The 14,796-nt window shown below is 40.9% G+C and overlaps 1 protein-coding gene across 5 annotated transcripts; it reads left to right on the top strand.

Moving 5' to 3' along the window:
• The first annotated feature begins 2,151 nt into the window (after positions 1-2,151).
• On the top strand, positions 2,152-14,796 carry Smim8 (small integral membrane protein 8). 5 transcript variants are annotated; one of them, XM_042679622.1, is made up of 4 exons: positions 2,204-2,222; positions 6,967-7,096; positions 11,797-11,950; positions 14,378-14,796. In XM_042679622.1, the coding sequence occupies exons 3-4, from the start codon at positions 11,816-11,818 to the stop codon at positions 14,534-14,536; spliced, it is 294 nt and encodes a 97-aa protein (XP_042535556.1). In that variant the 5' UTR covers positions 2,204-2,222; positions 6,967-7,096; positions 11,797-11,815; the 3' UTR covers positions 14,537-14,796. The 5 variants fall into 5 exon arrangements, with proteins under 5 accessions (XP_042535555.1, XP_042535556.1, XP_042535554.1 ...); XM_042679620.1 differs by lacking the exon at positions 2,204-2,222 and adding an exon at positions 2,518-2,620; XM_042679621.1 differs by lacking the exon at positions 6,967-7,096 and having other exon boundaries at positions 2,152-2,222.

Genomic DNA, 14,796 nt, shown 5'->3' with positions numbered 1-14,796 from the left:
TTTTCATCTCCAATGAGCTTGTTGAAACATGCTTTCCAGTTTCACTGATTTTCTAGCATCTACTGCATCACATGTATTCGTATCATATTTCTCAAAGGAAATCATAAGGCCAACCCCAGAGTTAAAGTGAGAAGGCATGGGGAAAAGTATGGAATCAGAAGGTGGTGAAGGACTGGCAGGTTTGGAAATTATCCTAGCACACTTAATTTTTGAGTAACTTGGTCAAAGGGAGTCAGATATCCATCGCCCACCTTCACTGTATCATTTACTTTGGCTCAGCTTCGTGCTGACTTAAAGAAAAGTCAGTGTTTATGTTACTTTTTTAAAGCCCTGTCTTTGACAAAACACTGCATGTTGTTTTTATTAATACTGTAAGTCAACTGTGAATTCTTTCCTGGCCAAAAAAAAAAAAAATGTCAAATGCGTCAGTGCTATTACAGATCCCTTGAGAAGCTGCGGGGTCACAGTGTCATCATCTCCAGAGCATAACTTGGGAACCTCTTTTTAGCATAATTACCTTTCAGTAATTTGAATGTGTTTTCACACAGAGGGATCTCTGCTCTATGCAAGCCCATTAAAAATATAGCCTCTTGTTAAACATTATTAAATAGGTATGTAGCTGTTCATGAGCAAAGATTATAAATGTACCCAGACTGGCATCGTTTTTTCAAAGTAATCTCTTGAAAGAATTATTTAGTCATATCACTTGCATTATGAAATTGGCAAGGCCTTTATGCTTTTCTCTATTATTTTCAGTTCATGCTCTTATATGTTCTTCTCTTTCATTCAGCTTTTCATCTGATCACTTGAGATTGCTCTCAATTGCTTTTGCCTCCATACTGATACTTAACATGGTTAAGATTAGTGAAAATCCTAAGGATAAAGTTTGGGTCTGTTGATAATGCAATATAACAATATTTTGTAGCCCTAAAGCTGTTCTTAGCTCGGAAGAGGTTTCTTCATGGAGTTTTAATTTGCTTTAAAAAGTAATGCCTAGTAAGATCATATGTCAATGCATTTTAAAAAATAAAATTAGAGTTAATTTTACTTGGAAGAACAAGTTTTAAATTCAAAATCCAAAGATTTGTGTAAACCCATCCCCAAATCTGGGTACATGTTGATATAACTTATCTCCCAACAAACTTAAACATCAAAAAGTATGTGCAAATAGGGCACCAGTGGCTCACACCTGTAATTCTAGCTCTCAAGAGACTGAGATCTAGGATCACGGTTTGAAGCTAGTCTAGGTATTAAAGTCCATGAGACGCTTATCTCCAATTAACCACCAAAAAGCCACAAGTGGCGCTGTGGCTTAATTGGTAGAGCACCCCCCCCCCCCTCCCCGCAGGACTGGCATGAAAACAAGAAAGCAAGTTAGCAAGCAAGCAAGCAAGTATGCAAGCACACAAGAAAGCAAGAAGAAAGCAAGCCAGCGGGTGGGTGGCGGGCGCGAGGAGGGGAGGGAGGGAAGGAAGGAAGGAAGGAAGGGAGGGAGGGAGGGAGGACCCATAACTACTGTCTCAACTATAACTATAGACTTCTTGCATTTTAGAATCTCACAACTAACAGAATGTGTGTGTAAATTGTTCTGCTGCTAAAAGCGCCTTAATTTGGAGTGGAAAGAGCCCAGACATAAGCGTTCATTCTCAAAATGCTGTCCACTTCCATTCAATAATACATATTTCGAGCTGGGTATTTTGTCGGTCATGGGGCTTGAACTCCGGGCCTGGCCGCTGCCCCTAAGCTTTTCTTTTTTGCTCAAAGCCAGCGCTCTACCACAGCTCCGCTTCCTCCACCACCTCCCCGCCCAAGCCCCCGGGTGGTGAATTGGATAAAGGATCTCAGGGATTTTCCTGCCCAACACGGCTTTGAACCGTTATCCTCAGATCTCAGCCTCCGGTGTAGCTACGCTAATAGGCGTGAGCCGCCAGCATCCGGCTAGGTTTATTTATGCAAAGCCCATAAACTCGAAACGTAAAGCTTCTTTAAAGCTGGAAGTTTGAAAATCAAATGTCAAAAGAAGCAGGAAACCTGTCCAACCCTGGGTAATCCACTAGAGCGGCACGGAGCAGGTGGGCGGGGTCGGCCGCGCGCCCTGCGCTGCGGCCTCCGGGGCGTCGGTGGCGCTGTGGCGCCCCCCGGTGCGTGCCGGGCGCGCCCGGCCGCTCCGCCCCACCGGCGCCGCCGAGGCGAGCCGCGCGGAGGAGGTGACGCCGCGGAAGGTGAGCGCGGCCATAATGGCGGCGGCGGCGGCGAGCTTGGGGACGCGGCGGGGGGGCGCAGCCTGAAAGGAAACGGGCGTCAGTCCCCGGCGTGACGGACTCGGCGGCCTTCCCTCGGGTGGCCGGCCTCTGCCGCCGGCAGCGCCGGAGCCCGCAGTCCCGTTCGAGGCGGGGCCCCCTCGGGGGCTGTTTCCGGACGTGACGCGCCGGCGCGGGCCCGGGGTTCGCGCCTCTCCGCGGCCGCGCCCGGGCGCTGAGGAGACCCGAGCGGCGCCGGCGGCGGTTTGGAGCCCGGCGCGCGCGTGTGCCCAGGCGCCGGCCCTCGGGGAGGGAGGGGACGGCCGAGGCCCCCCGACGGTCTGCCACCGCCTTTGACTAAGCCGTCCTCCATTTTTCGGGTACGGTACACACAAGCGAAGGGGGGGTTTGTGCCGACCCTTGGGGCTCGAACCCAGGGCCTCGGTTCCCCGGGGGTCCCTTCGCTTTTTCTGCCCAGGGCTGGCGTTCTCCTCCTTGAACCGCGCCTCCACTTTGTATTATTTCTCTCTCTCTTTTTTTTTTCTCCTGGTTCATTGGAGAAGGGGAGGTTCGTGTACTTTCCTGCCTCAGTCCCCAGAGCCCAGCCCTGTGAGTAGCTAGGATTCACAGGCGTGTGCCCCTGGCCAAGGGCTGGAAGACCTCCTCCTTCTTGGAGACATAGCTCACGTGAAAAGCCTGCGTATGTTTCTTAGGTCTTGTAATAACGCGTAAATGCAGTCTTGCTGTCCGTTTAGAACAGGGAATGAGGTGGCAGGAGTGGTCTGGAAACGGGAAGATCTTGGGCGAACCCCCCCCCTCTTCCTACCAACAGACAATGGCTTTGGCCGGGATGCGCTTTAGTTTAAAGGAGGGTGGAAAGTGGGACTAAATCGTGAGGATGACATTGGCTTCGGTTTCTGAACCTCGTATCCTTCTAATACTTGTCAGTTAATCCACGTACCTCAATCCACATCTGTTATCAAAGGTAAGATTTGAAGCTGTATCTTGGTGCTGGTGGTTTGCCTCCAGATTCCCAGATACTCCAGAAGCTTAGATACAAGGATCCTAGTTGGTAGTCATGCCTGGCAGACAAATGGAGAGGTTCTTATCTTCCAGTTAACCTGCAAAGGCCTGGAAGTAGAGGTGTGGCTTGAGTGGTAGAGCATCAGCCAAGGTGAAAAAGCCAAATAAAAATGCAAAGCCCCTAGTTCAAGCCCCAGTACCTGCACTCAGTATCTCACACACACACACACACACACACACAACACACACACACAAGATTTGAAAGCTGAGAATGTTGGCTCAAGCCTCTAATTCCAATATTCTGAAGGCTGAGGTGTGAGGATTGTGGTTTAAAGTAGGCCTACAGGAAGTGGCACTGTGGCTCAAGCAGTAGAGCGCTCGCCTTGACCTGAAGAGCTGAGGGATAGCGCTCAAGCCCAGAGTTCAAGCCCAACGACCGACCAAAAAAAAAAAAATTGTGAACTAAAGTAGGCCTACAGGAAGTAAGTCTAGACTCCTTTCTGTAATTAACCAGCCAAAGGCTGGAAGAGTATCTTGGAAAAAGCAAGAGAGATCAATGCTCTGAGTTCTAGCCTTACTACTTGGCTCGTTAAAAAAAAAAAAAAAGATTTGAAACTCACTTAGAGTCAGTCAAGCTTTAAAAGCTTCTGATTCTATCCTAAGCTTATCTGTTTCATTTTAAAGGTGTTCTGCAGCAGATTGCAAGTTACTTTCTTGTCTGCTAAGATAATGTAAAACTGATTTTATTCATATTAAAATAGTTTCCTTGGATTGGAGGCCTGGCTCAGTCAGTAGAACACTAGCCATTGAGCAAAAGTGTCAGGTACCAATTCCAGTCCTGGGTTAGGACCTAATAAAATATATGTTGTTTCCATTTAATAATTCCCTGAATCTTTTTATTTTATTTTTAGGCGGTCGTGGGGCTTGAACTCTGGGCCTGGGTGCTGTCCTTCAGCTCTAGGCTAGCACTCTACCACTTGAGCCACAGCGCCACTTCTGGCATTTTTTTATCTATAGAAGAGTTTATTTCTAAAATTACATTGGATAATGGACTTCCACCCAAATTCTTACATTCTTTATATCTTGATCTAATTTTCAGGTACAATATATCAGTTAGACACATTCTAGATTATCCCCAAAACAAAAGCAGGTAGAGAAAACTCACTCAAAAATGACCAGACCTGGTTCTGCCTAGCTTCTAGTACTGTGGATTATTGTAATTGATGGAGCTCCATTCTCACACAAGATACAAATGCCCCCAAGAGTTGTGTAAAGGGGCCAGTCCTGGATCTCTACTGTTGCCTTTTCACATTGCATGTTTCCTTCCCAGGAAGGAAGGACAGAGGAAAAGGTAAATGGAACATTTTACCAGGAAGGGATATGTGAGGTATGTGGAGCATAGTATACTTTTTTATAGGCTAGTTTATTGTTATTTTTCCCCAGCCCTGGGCTTGAACTCGGGGCCTAGGCACTATCCCTGAGCTGCTGTTTGCTCAAGGTTAGCACTCTACTACAAGCAACAGCTCCTCTTCTGGGTTTTTCTGTTTATATGGTACTAAGGAATCGAACCCAGGCCTTCATGCATTGCAAGGCAAGCACTTTACTACTAAGCCACATTCCCAGCCTAGGCAGGTTTTTTTATGTATAAGTATAGATGTGTGTGTGTGTGTGTGTGTGTGTGTGTGTGTGTGTGTGTGTGTGTGTGTGTGTATACTTGCACAAAATACATGCAAAGTAATATATATGCATATATTGTATATGTATATATGCTCACACATACACAAATAACAGTTTCTTGTCATAAGTAAATAAGTCATTCATAGGAAAAAGAAAATAAGGGCTGGGAAGGTGGCTCAGTGGTAGAGCGCTTGCCTTGCATGCCTGAGGCCCTGGATTCGATTCCTCAGCACCACATAAGCAAAAAGAAAAAAGCCAGAAGTGGCACTGTGGCTTAAGTGGTAGAGCGCTAGCTAGCCTTGAGCTGAAGAGCTGAGGGACAGCGTCCCGGCCTAGAGTTCAGGCCCACGGCTGGACCAAAAAAAAGAGAAAATAAGATCACACAGCCTACAGTGCCTGATTTATTACTTGGCAAGTTGGCTGACACATAGTTCAAAACTAAATTATTTTGGAACAATGTATCATTTCCTTCCCCTCCCCCAAGATGTTTTATATGTATGATTCCCTCCCCCCCCTCATGTTTTTTCTTTTGTCAGTCATGGGGCCTGAACTCTGGGCCTGGGCGCTGTCTCTCAGCTCTTTAGCTCAAGGCTAGCGCTCTACCACTTGAGCTACAGCACCACTTCTGGCTTTTTCTGCTTATGTGGTAAGGAATCGAACCCAGGGCCTCATGCATGTGAGACAAGCACTCTACCACTGAGCCACTTTCCCAGCCCATGATTCCCCTTTTAATACAATAAAGGAGAATCCTACGTAGACACTTTAATTCAGCATAAAAATAAAATATATAAGTAGAGGCTGATTATTGTTATATGCAAATAAGTTAGTTACCTCCAGTAGTGTGGAGGGAGAAGTTGGAGGACATGATGAGACAGGAAGATCTGATGGTAATATCCTTTTTGTTATCATTTCATCTGAGAGGCATGTCAGAATAACCTATTCACCAGGGCACTGATGGCTTTGTAATCCTAGCTACTGAGGGTGCTGAGATCTGAGGATCGCAATTCAAAGCTAGCCTGGGCAGGAAAGTCCAAGAGACTCATCTCCAATTAGCCACCAGAAAATGGGAAGTGCAGCTGTGGCTCAAAGTGATAGAGCACTAGCCTTGAGGAGAAGAGCTCAAGGACAGCATCCAGGCCCTGAGTTCAAGCCCTATGACCAAAAGTAACTGAACAGCTTCTTCCTATGTTTTGTGAGCATATGATTTGTTTTTCAGCTTTTCTACACTAGGAAATAGTCAGCTTTTATTCCTAGATTAGTAGATTATAGTTTCACTTGTTTCTGTAAGAGTTTTGTTTTTTCCAGTGTACCTACCCATCTGTGAAGAAACAGCTGAGAGATTTTGTGTTCTTCATACATACACAGCTGTATACATGTGCTAGTCAAATGAGAAACACATGGAAAAGTTTTTCTGTTCTTTGTGGTTTTATATATGTAACAAATTCTTGGCTACTAACACTTGGTCCCAGTAATCTCTTTTTTTTTTTGATAGTATATGTAGTTATGAAAATTTTCTTACTAGTGTTATAAATATAAGCAAATTCTTGCAATTTTGGAAGGACTGTTTTACAGTCTTCATTGCTTGGCTCAAAAAGAAAAAAAAAATAGTAAAACTAAGCTGACTAGCCCTACTTACAATAAAAGGTAAAATAATGAGAAATACTACTTTTTTCCTTTACAGAAAGTATCAAAAGCAATGGAAATTGTGGTTATATTGGCTCTTTTCAAGTATGCATATGGTTTTGCAGTCCAAGTATTCTTTGCCAATTGGGTAAAAACAAAAGACAGTGCTTTATTAAGGTGAACGTGACTATGACCTTGATTGCTTATTTTCATAATTTATTACAAAGGAAATATAGGTTTTTTCAGGAGAAAAAGAGTTCAAGGAATCTTAGAACTAAAATTATTAGAATTTGTGTTAGACCACTGGAGAGATTGATATGGCTTTTTTTTTTTATTGACCTTTACCATAGGTTGAATTCCATGACATTCACCACCACTGCATCCTTTTAATTTCAAAATACAGGTTGAGCATTCCAATCTGAAAATTGGAACTCTGAAGTACCCTAAAATCTGAAACTTTTGAATGTCAACCTGATGCCACAAATGGAAAATTCACACTTGACCTCAAGTGACAGGTTGAAGTCAAGAAAAAGGTACACAGTGTGCAGTTTATTCAGCATCCCCAAGAGAAAAATATAACCTCAGGCCCCTTGGGCTGCAGTAATTCTTTTCTGTATATGCCCTCACTGGGTAATGAAATGGCATGCATGCAGGCCCAGTGTGTCTATGACAGGCACCACGATCCTAATGGAGCCAAGACCTTTGTACTCTACTTGCTGTAATTTTTTGCTTCTGTGTTGCTCTGTGGAATAATGATAACACTGAAAATGTCAAAAAGACCATCAGATATCCCTATGGGTAACAGTGATAAGAAAAAGAGGAAGCATTTATGTTTATCTATAGCACAAAAAGTGAAGCTATTGGAAAAGTTGGACAGTGGTGTAAGTGTGAAACATCTTACTGAAGAATATGGTGTTGGAATGACTACTATATATGACTTAAAGAAACAGAAGGATAAACTGTTGAAGTTCTATGCAGAAAGTGATGAGCCAAAGTTAATGAAGGATAGAAAAACACTACATAAAGCAAAAAATGAAGACCTTGATCGAGTATTGAAAGAGTGGATCCGCAAGCGTCGCAATGAGCACATGCCACTGAATGGTGTGTTGATCATGAAGCAAGCAAAGATCTATCACAGTGAATTAAAAATTGAAGGGAATTGTGAGTATTCAACAGGCTGGCTGCAGAAATTTAAGAAAAGACATGGCATTAAATTTTTAAATATTTATGGTGATAAGTCGTCTGGTACCACAGCTGTGGAGAAATGCACTAACAGTAATGAGTCTTCACTTGTTCAGTCATTGACCAAGGGTGGAATGGATGACAGGGCTGAGAATCAAGGTGATCATGCTAATAGTGATGATGAAGACAGTATGGCGAACACTGCAGGGAAAGTGCCCCTCGACGATATGGTGCAGCTGTGTGATGGGCTTATCAAAGGACTAGAGCAACGTACATTCATAACAGAACAAGAAGTCATGTCTGTTTATAAAATCAAAGGGAGACTTTTAAGACAAAAAAGGTTGTTAATGAGACAGATGACTCTAGGAAAACCATTTAAAAGTGCCACCCAGCAGAATGCTTCCTCATCCCTAGAGAGCCCACTTCCTGGTCCCTCAACTGCTTAGCTACTTAAAAAAATATATACAGGACTCAGTTGCTTTTTAATCAAACACAGGTGCTGTTTGATGCTGGCATGGGATTTAGCAGCTACCGCTGTGCTACTTAGTTCCCTAGTGCACACGATTTCACTGTACAGTGTTAGACCATGGTTTTTACTCACTACTTGTGTATGAGTAAGAGGAAAGTAAGAGGAAGAAAATGATTCAGTCACTAATAGCATATGAATTCAGAGTCAGGAATGAGGGTGAGGCCAAACACAACATTCATGTGGGTGGCTGAGATAGAGATGTCTTTGCTTTCTGAACAGTCACTTGTACACAGCCCTTATTTCATGACCACATTATTAAAAATATAGTGTAAATTACCTTTAGGCTGTATGTATAAGGTTTATACAAAATCTTACAGAATATTATGTTAAAGCTTGGGTCTCGTTCCCTGGATATCTCACTATATGCAAATATTCTGAGGGCCAAAATAAATTCTTAAACATATTTGGTCCCAAGCATTCCATGTAAGGGATACTTACCCACTAGTGAAATTTGTGTTGACTATGTATCTCTCTCCATATATGTATGTATGCATGTGTATGTGTGTATATACATATGTGTGTGTGAAATATAGAGTAATTTAACAATCTGTCGTTCCCAGCACATTGCCATCCTCACAAAGTGTACATGATAAACTGCTCTGAGGCCTTTCTGTGCTCTATGATGTGTACTCTGTGGACCCGCTTCCCCCATTACTTGGTCTTCCCTGTGAGCAACTTCAGACCACTTTCCATAGGATATCTTTGTTTTAATTACATGCAGCTACTTTCTAATAATAAAAGGAAAAAGCTGTTTGGATTGGTTTCTGGTTAGATTTTTTTACTTTGATATGTTTGCTTTTTGGGGCCTTCCTAGTTGTTTCCCCCCCCTCCCCCCCACTAGCCGCAGTTGTAGTAAACTCTGAGGCTGTGAGTCAGTGCTAATGTTGTGGCATTAGGTGTTAGAACTTTTCTTTGTACATTTCTTACAGATAGGGCCTGATAATCATCTCAAATTACAATTTTACTTTAGTGATTTTTAAAAATTTACTCTTTCCCCACATTTGTAGTCTTGATAGGATTTAAGCATAGAAACATCACTGCTAACAGGTTAAGGTACCTGGCAGTCAAAACTTATTACTTAAAGTCTAAATACATTTATGTGGTATGTGTGTGTGTGTGTATCATCATCCTTCCATCATGTTTATGAGGAGAAAGATGAAACCCTAGTTTTCAATAGAGAAAATATCAATAACAAGCAGAGTAGATTGCTGCTACAGGAGGTATGGAGAAAGCATTTAGAGTTATCCCCTGTCCCCCAAACACATATGGTCTTAAGCTTTTGGAAGTCTGAGCCAAGATTGAAAGGTGTGTGTGTGTGTGTGTGTGTGTCTGGTAGTAGGGCTTTAATTCAGGGCCCTACATTCTTGCTTGGCTTTTTGGCTCAAAGCTAGCATTCTACCACTTGAACCACCTCTTCACTTCTGGCTTTTGCTGGTTGATTAGAGATAAGAGTCTCAGATTTGTCTGATTGGGCTGTTTTCAAGCCTTGATCCTCAAATCTTAGCCATCTGAGTAGATCGGATTACAAGCATGAGACACCAGTGCCCAACTGAAGAGAAAATTTTTGAGATTCTGGGACTAAAACAAAGGTGGAAAGTTCCTTCATAGCTGTTTGTATAGTATTAAACGTTCGAAGAAATGTGCCTTCAACAGTACCACTTGAGCAACAGAAAGCATCTATTTTTGTCAACTTTGGATATAGTGACTTCAAGCAAATGTGCACTGGCTGTTACAGAATTATTTTAGAAGTTTCCCATAGTGAATTAAACCAGATAAAAGTAGTAACTAGTATGCAGGAGAAGTAAAAAAAAAATCCACTGGTTACAGCTTGAAAATTTAAAAGCTGAGGAAACTGCTTTAGTAGTTGTTATCTTATATTCTTATATGGATTTATAAGGAAGGGACAAATTGATGACTGTTCTGTATAATGCATTTTATAGCACTGCCATTTGGCAAGTTGGCTAATTCCCAGAATTGTTCATTTGTTTCCTTGTAATTATCAAGGAAATAACATGCCCAGATGATGACAAACTTACTAATGACTGAGAAGAATGGACAGGAGCAGAACATAGTATCTTTTTTATCAAAACAACCATATGCCCACAACACTCCCTAAGTTGGATAGTGTATGTGTTGTTTTCATCTTCAAACTCCATCATTTTGCAGCCTTCGGATGAAGCTATAATTCACACATTGAAAGTTCATTACTGAAACCAGTGGTGGGAAGAAAAAGTTCAGAATTTAGGTAAGGAGGTAAAAATGGAAGCATCATGAAGCATCTGTTGACATGACTTCTTGAAGTCAGATGTCTACAAAGTCACCTGCAGCAGTAAAATGTGGGATCCCTGAAGTACTCCTGGAAGATTGCAGCTATTGTGATATTTAAGCCATGTAATATTCAATTGCTACTGTCTCTGGTATCCCAAACCAATTTAATTTTGAAGAATTTGTGACTACAGGCAACCACCTGTTCCTCAGGAATTAGCACCTCTTGAAATTTCTACAGAAATACTGAAGTAACAATGGGATCACAAAGCTGTAGTGATGGTGAAAACATCAGTAATAATAACTAAAATATGCATGGAGAAAAAAGTGAAACAGCTTACAGTGAACATTTGTAGAGGAGAATTCACCCAGCAGATGTTCATGACAAGGTATTTACCTACCAAGTGCTTTTAAGTAAATGCTTTTTGATCACTGCAGCACAAATTGTTTGAACAACTGGTCTGATTTTCTCCTTAAAACTGCATATTTTTGTAGTGTATGAAATAGAAGACTAATGAATAAAGAGTACTTACACAAAACAAGCACCAGTGAATTACATGTGAATGTTTGACCCTACATAACTTTATTGTACAGGAAGTTGTGGCATGTCTCCCAAAGAGTTTTATCTTTTATTATTAATTTCAGCCTTTGGAAAGTTTCTCTACTTCCTATCTCCCACCTTAGGCATTGGATGACAGGAATAGTGACACCTGGAAGAGAAAAATACAAAATGTTAATGCTTCAAATTAGAAGAACCAGAAGATTACGGACATACTTAGTTCTAATAGAACAGATTTAGAACAACTGAAAGAGAGGATATTTAGACTAAGGAGTGTACAGAACATATTCTTTCCAGAGAGTTGCTGATAAGCAAAGGAGGAGTGAATAGAAACAACTAGTTATTTACCCTTACTGCTTGGGACAGTGGATGCTTGGGTGGGCCCATGGAGCAAGGGATTATCCATGGTACTCTCCTCCATGTAATACTGGCTTAGTGTCAAATAATCATTCTCCAGACTTCTGTCAGTTTCATGGTTTATTGGTTTGATTTGGGGTTGGGGTTGTTTTTTTTTTTAGGTTAAAATAATTTTACTGAATAAAGTTTAAAACATCACTTGAATAGAATTGACATCCACTTTTTGTGCTAATCCAGAATTCAAAAGAAGAACGTATTTGTGATTTTTATTTCCTTAGTGGCTTTATTTTTTAAAAAAAGGTTTGTCAAAGAATTACGAAAGAAAAATATCTTGTTTTTAGGTAATCATCGTTAGTCAAGATGTCTTCAGCTCCTGAGCCTCCAGCAGTTAAAAAGGAACCACCCAAAGAGAAAGACTTTCCAAACCCAGGGCTCAGAAGTGTTCGTACAACGACCTTATTTCGAGCTGTGAATCCAGAGCTCTTCATTAAACCTGTAAGAAAGACAGGATATAACTTTAATCAGGCAATGAGAAGTAGCTCCTATTTTTCTTTAGTAATATGCTCTTATTGTGGATATTTTATGTTGACTAATAAGACCTTTCTGAATTAAAACAAGTGAAAGGAAAATGCTAAATGCTGCTTTACCTATATGTATTTAAGACATTGTTTTTCAGGCATATGGGTATGATAGTGAAAAATGGTTACATTTTAATTTATTAACTGATGCATTGTTGCATTAATATGAAGGTAATTTTATGGTTTAATAATGTGCTATTAAATAAGACCTTCCACTGAAACGGGAGACCAAAATGAAAAGCTGGTAAGTCTTACAGACTGCAATCTAGTCTTTACTAATTTTTTACCCTTTATGTGATATCATAAACTTTTGTGTGTCTGTTTGTGATGGTACTAGGGCTTGAACTCCAGGGCAGGGCACTGTCTGAGCTCTTTTGCTCAAGGCCAACACTTCACCATTTGAGCCATACCTTCGATTCCTCTTTTTTTGTGGTTAATTGGAGATAAGAGTCTCTTGGATGTTTTTCTGCCCAGGCTAGCTTCCAATCTTGACCCTCAGATCTCAGCCTCATGAATAGCTAGGATTACAGGTGTGAGGCACCTACACCCAGCTGATACCGTAAACACTTCGTGAAAAATTCTAAAATACACATTTGTATACTGTTGAGGATGTAGCTTATCATTTATATTGTTTGAATATATTTGATTTAATGAATTTCTTTTTGAAAATGTATCTTCTAGTTTAAAATAAAATCAGCCAGGAGTTGGTGGCTCACACCTGTAATCCTAGCTACTCAGGAGGCTGAAATGTGAGGATTTCAGTTCAAAGCCAACCTAGGCAGAAAAGTCAACAAGATTCTTCAATTAACCACCAGAAAACCAGAAGTGGTGCTGTGGCTCACAGTGGTAGAGTGCTAGCCTGGAGCAAAAGAGTTTAGGGACAGCACCCAGGCCCTGAGTTCAACCTCTGTGACCAACAACAACAAAAAATGAAGTTATTATGAAACTGAGATTTAAAATTTTACAGTAGTTAGTGTAAATTGTTTTAAGGTTAAATAGGGTATTTTACATCACTAAGTCAACATAGGATATTTTTTAAACTTTGAACTAATGTTTTACTTCATTGCTGAAAGTTTGATGTTTATTTTATAATTAAGCTTTGAAATAACAGTACAATATTCTTCCTTATATGCTTTCATTTTACAAGTTTTGCTGCCAGCAATGACCTGAATGTTTTTTGCCTCAAGAGAATGAACCATATTCACATATGTGCATATAGCTATGTTACAATTTTTCTGTTTTATTGTTAATATCTTACTGTGCCTAATTTATAAATAAAACATGTTTAGGCAAGATATAGTCTAAAATGTATATAGGGTTTGGTATTATCGTTGGTTTCAGACCTGGGTCTTAGATCTTGGGTCTTAAATCCAAACCTGATGGCTACTGTAGTGACCAGGTATGGAAACAAGCAGAAAATGCCATTTGGAGCCGAGCCCCTGGTGTGGCTCATGTCTGTAATCTAGTTACTCAGCAGGGTGAGATCTGAGGGTCGCCGCACTGTAGCTCAAGTGGTAGAGCACTAACCTTGAGCAAAAAGAAATTCAGGGACAGTCCCCAGGCCCTGAGTTCAAGCCCCATGACTGCCCAAAACAAAACAAAAAATAGACGATTTTTATCACTGTTGTGTGTTTGCACTAACCTAAGAAAGAGTAATTTGTTGAACACAAACATGCAAAATGAGGTGTCTATTTTAGGTCAGGAATCATAAGTTGTAATAGAGAAAACACTTCTCTGGAAGCTGTATTTAAAAGCTCTACCAGCCTTCACCCTTGATCAAGTTATATTGCTTTGCATAATACCTGTTCCAATCACTAAATTTTCTTAAAATAATAGAGCAGGTTCCCAGAGAAGGATATATACATTATTATTGCTCTACCTAATTTAGGTTATGAAAGACTCTTGACAGTTGTTCTTGGGCAAGAAAAATTGCATGTGTACTTTATCCTCACCCACTAGTAAGCTAAATTGGGCTAGGGAATGGGAAGAACAGGGCACAGAGAAGTAAAGGGACTTCTCCCCATTACACAGACACCACTGAGGATGCTGAGTATACCAGAGCAATGTCCGTGCCTCTTGCTCATCTCATCTTTCACCATACTGAGTAGATGGCCAAGATGTCCAGGGTATAGAGAAATTGTATAGAATGAGTAAGAGTCTATAATCTGTAAATAATCAGTAGTTGAGCTAATTGAATTAAGAATTGATTGTGTGATTATAATGGAAACACTTTCTGGACTGCTTGGGTGGGTGGTAGGGAGTTGTCAGTGTATTGGGAAGCATAAGAACTATTTTAATCTCTTCGAATTTTCAGTCTTGGGCTTTATAATTTTTTTCTTGACAGAACAAACCAGTAATGGCTTTTGGATTGGTAACCCTTTCGCTTTGTGTGGGTTATCTTGGTTATCTACATGCAACACAAGACAATAAGAAGGACCTCTCTGAAGCTATTGATAGTGAAGGACACAGTTATATGAGAAAGAAAACATCTAAATGGGATTAAAGTTCTGGTTCCTGCAGATAGAGCTTTATTAGAAGCTCTGAAATCTTCAACTGTAAGGCTTCGTGAGTGAGTCCAATAAAATGTTAAAATGCAGTTGCCATCAGTCCGATGTAGTAATGTATCCTGTTACAGCTAACAGCTGTTACCTCATTCTTTGCCTACAGTTTGCCAATTTTCTCATCCTCTTATAAAAGTGCCTTAAGGATAGAAGTCACTTTTGTTAATGTATAAAATAAAAGTACCCAGTGCTGTTAAATTTG

Source organism: Dipodomys spectabilis, unplaced genomic scaffold, assembly GCF_019054845.1.
Source record: "Dipodomys spectabilis isolate Male_0828 unplaced genomic scaffold, ASM1905484v1 ptg000053l, whole genome shotgun sequence".
Lineage (NCBI taxonomy): Eukaryota > Metazoa > Chordata > Mammalia > Rodentia > Heteromyidae > Dipodomys > Dipodomys spectabilis.
The sequence above is the reverse complement of the archived record's forward strand: the minus strand, read 5'-3'. Positions and strand labels throughout refer to the sequence as shown.

Coding starts and splice junctions, on each gene's coding strand:
- Smim8 (XM_042679621.1), top strand. CDS start 11,816: ATGTCTTCAGCTCCTGAGCCTCCAGCAGTTAAAAAGGAACCACCCAAA. Junction 11,951..14,377: donor CAGAGCTCTTCATTAAACCT/GTAAGAAAGACA, acceptor TTTTCTTGACAG/AACAAACCAGTAATGGCTTT.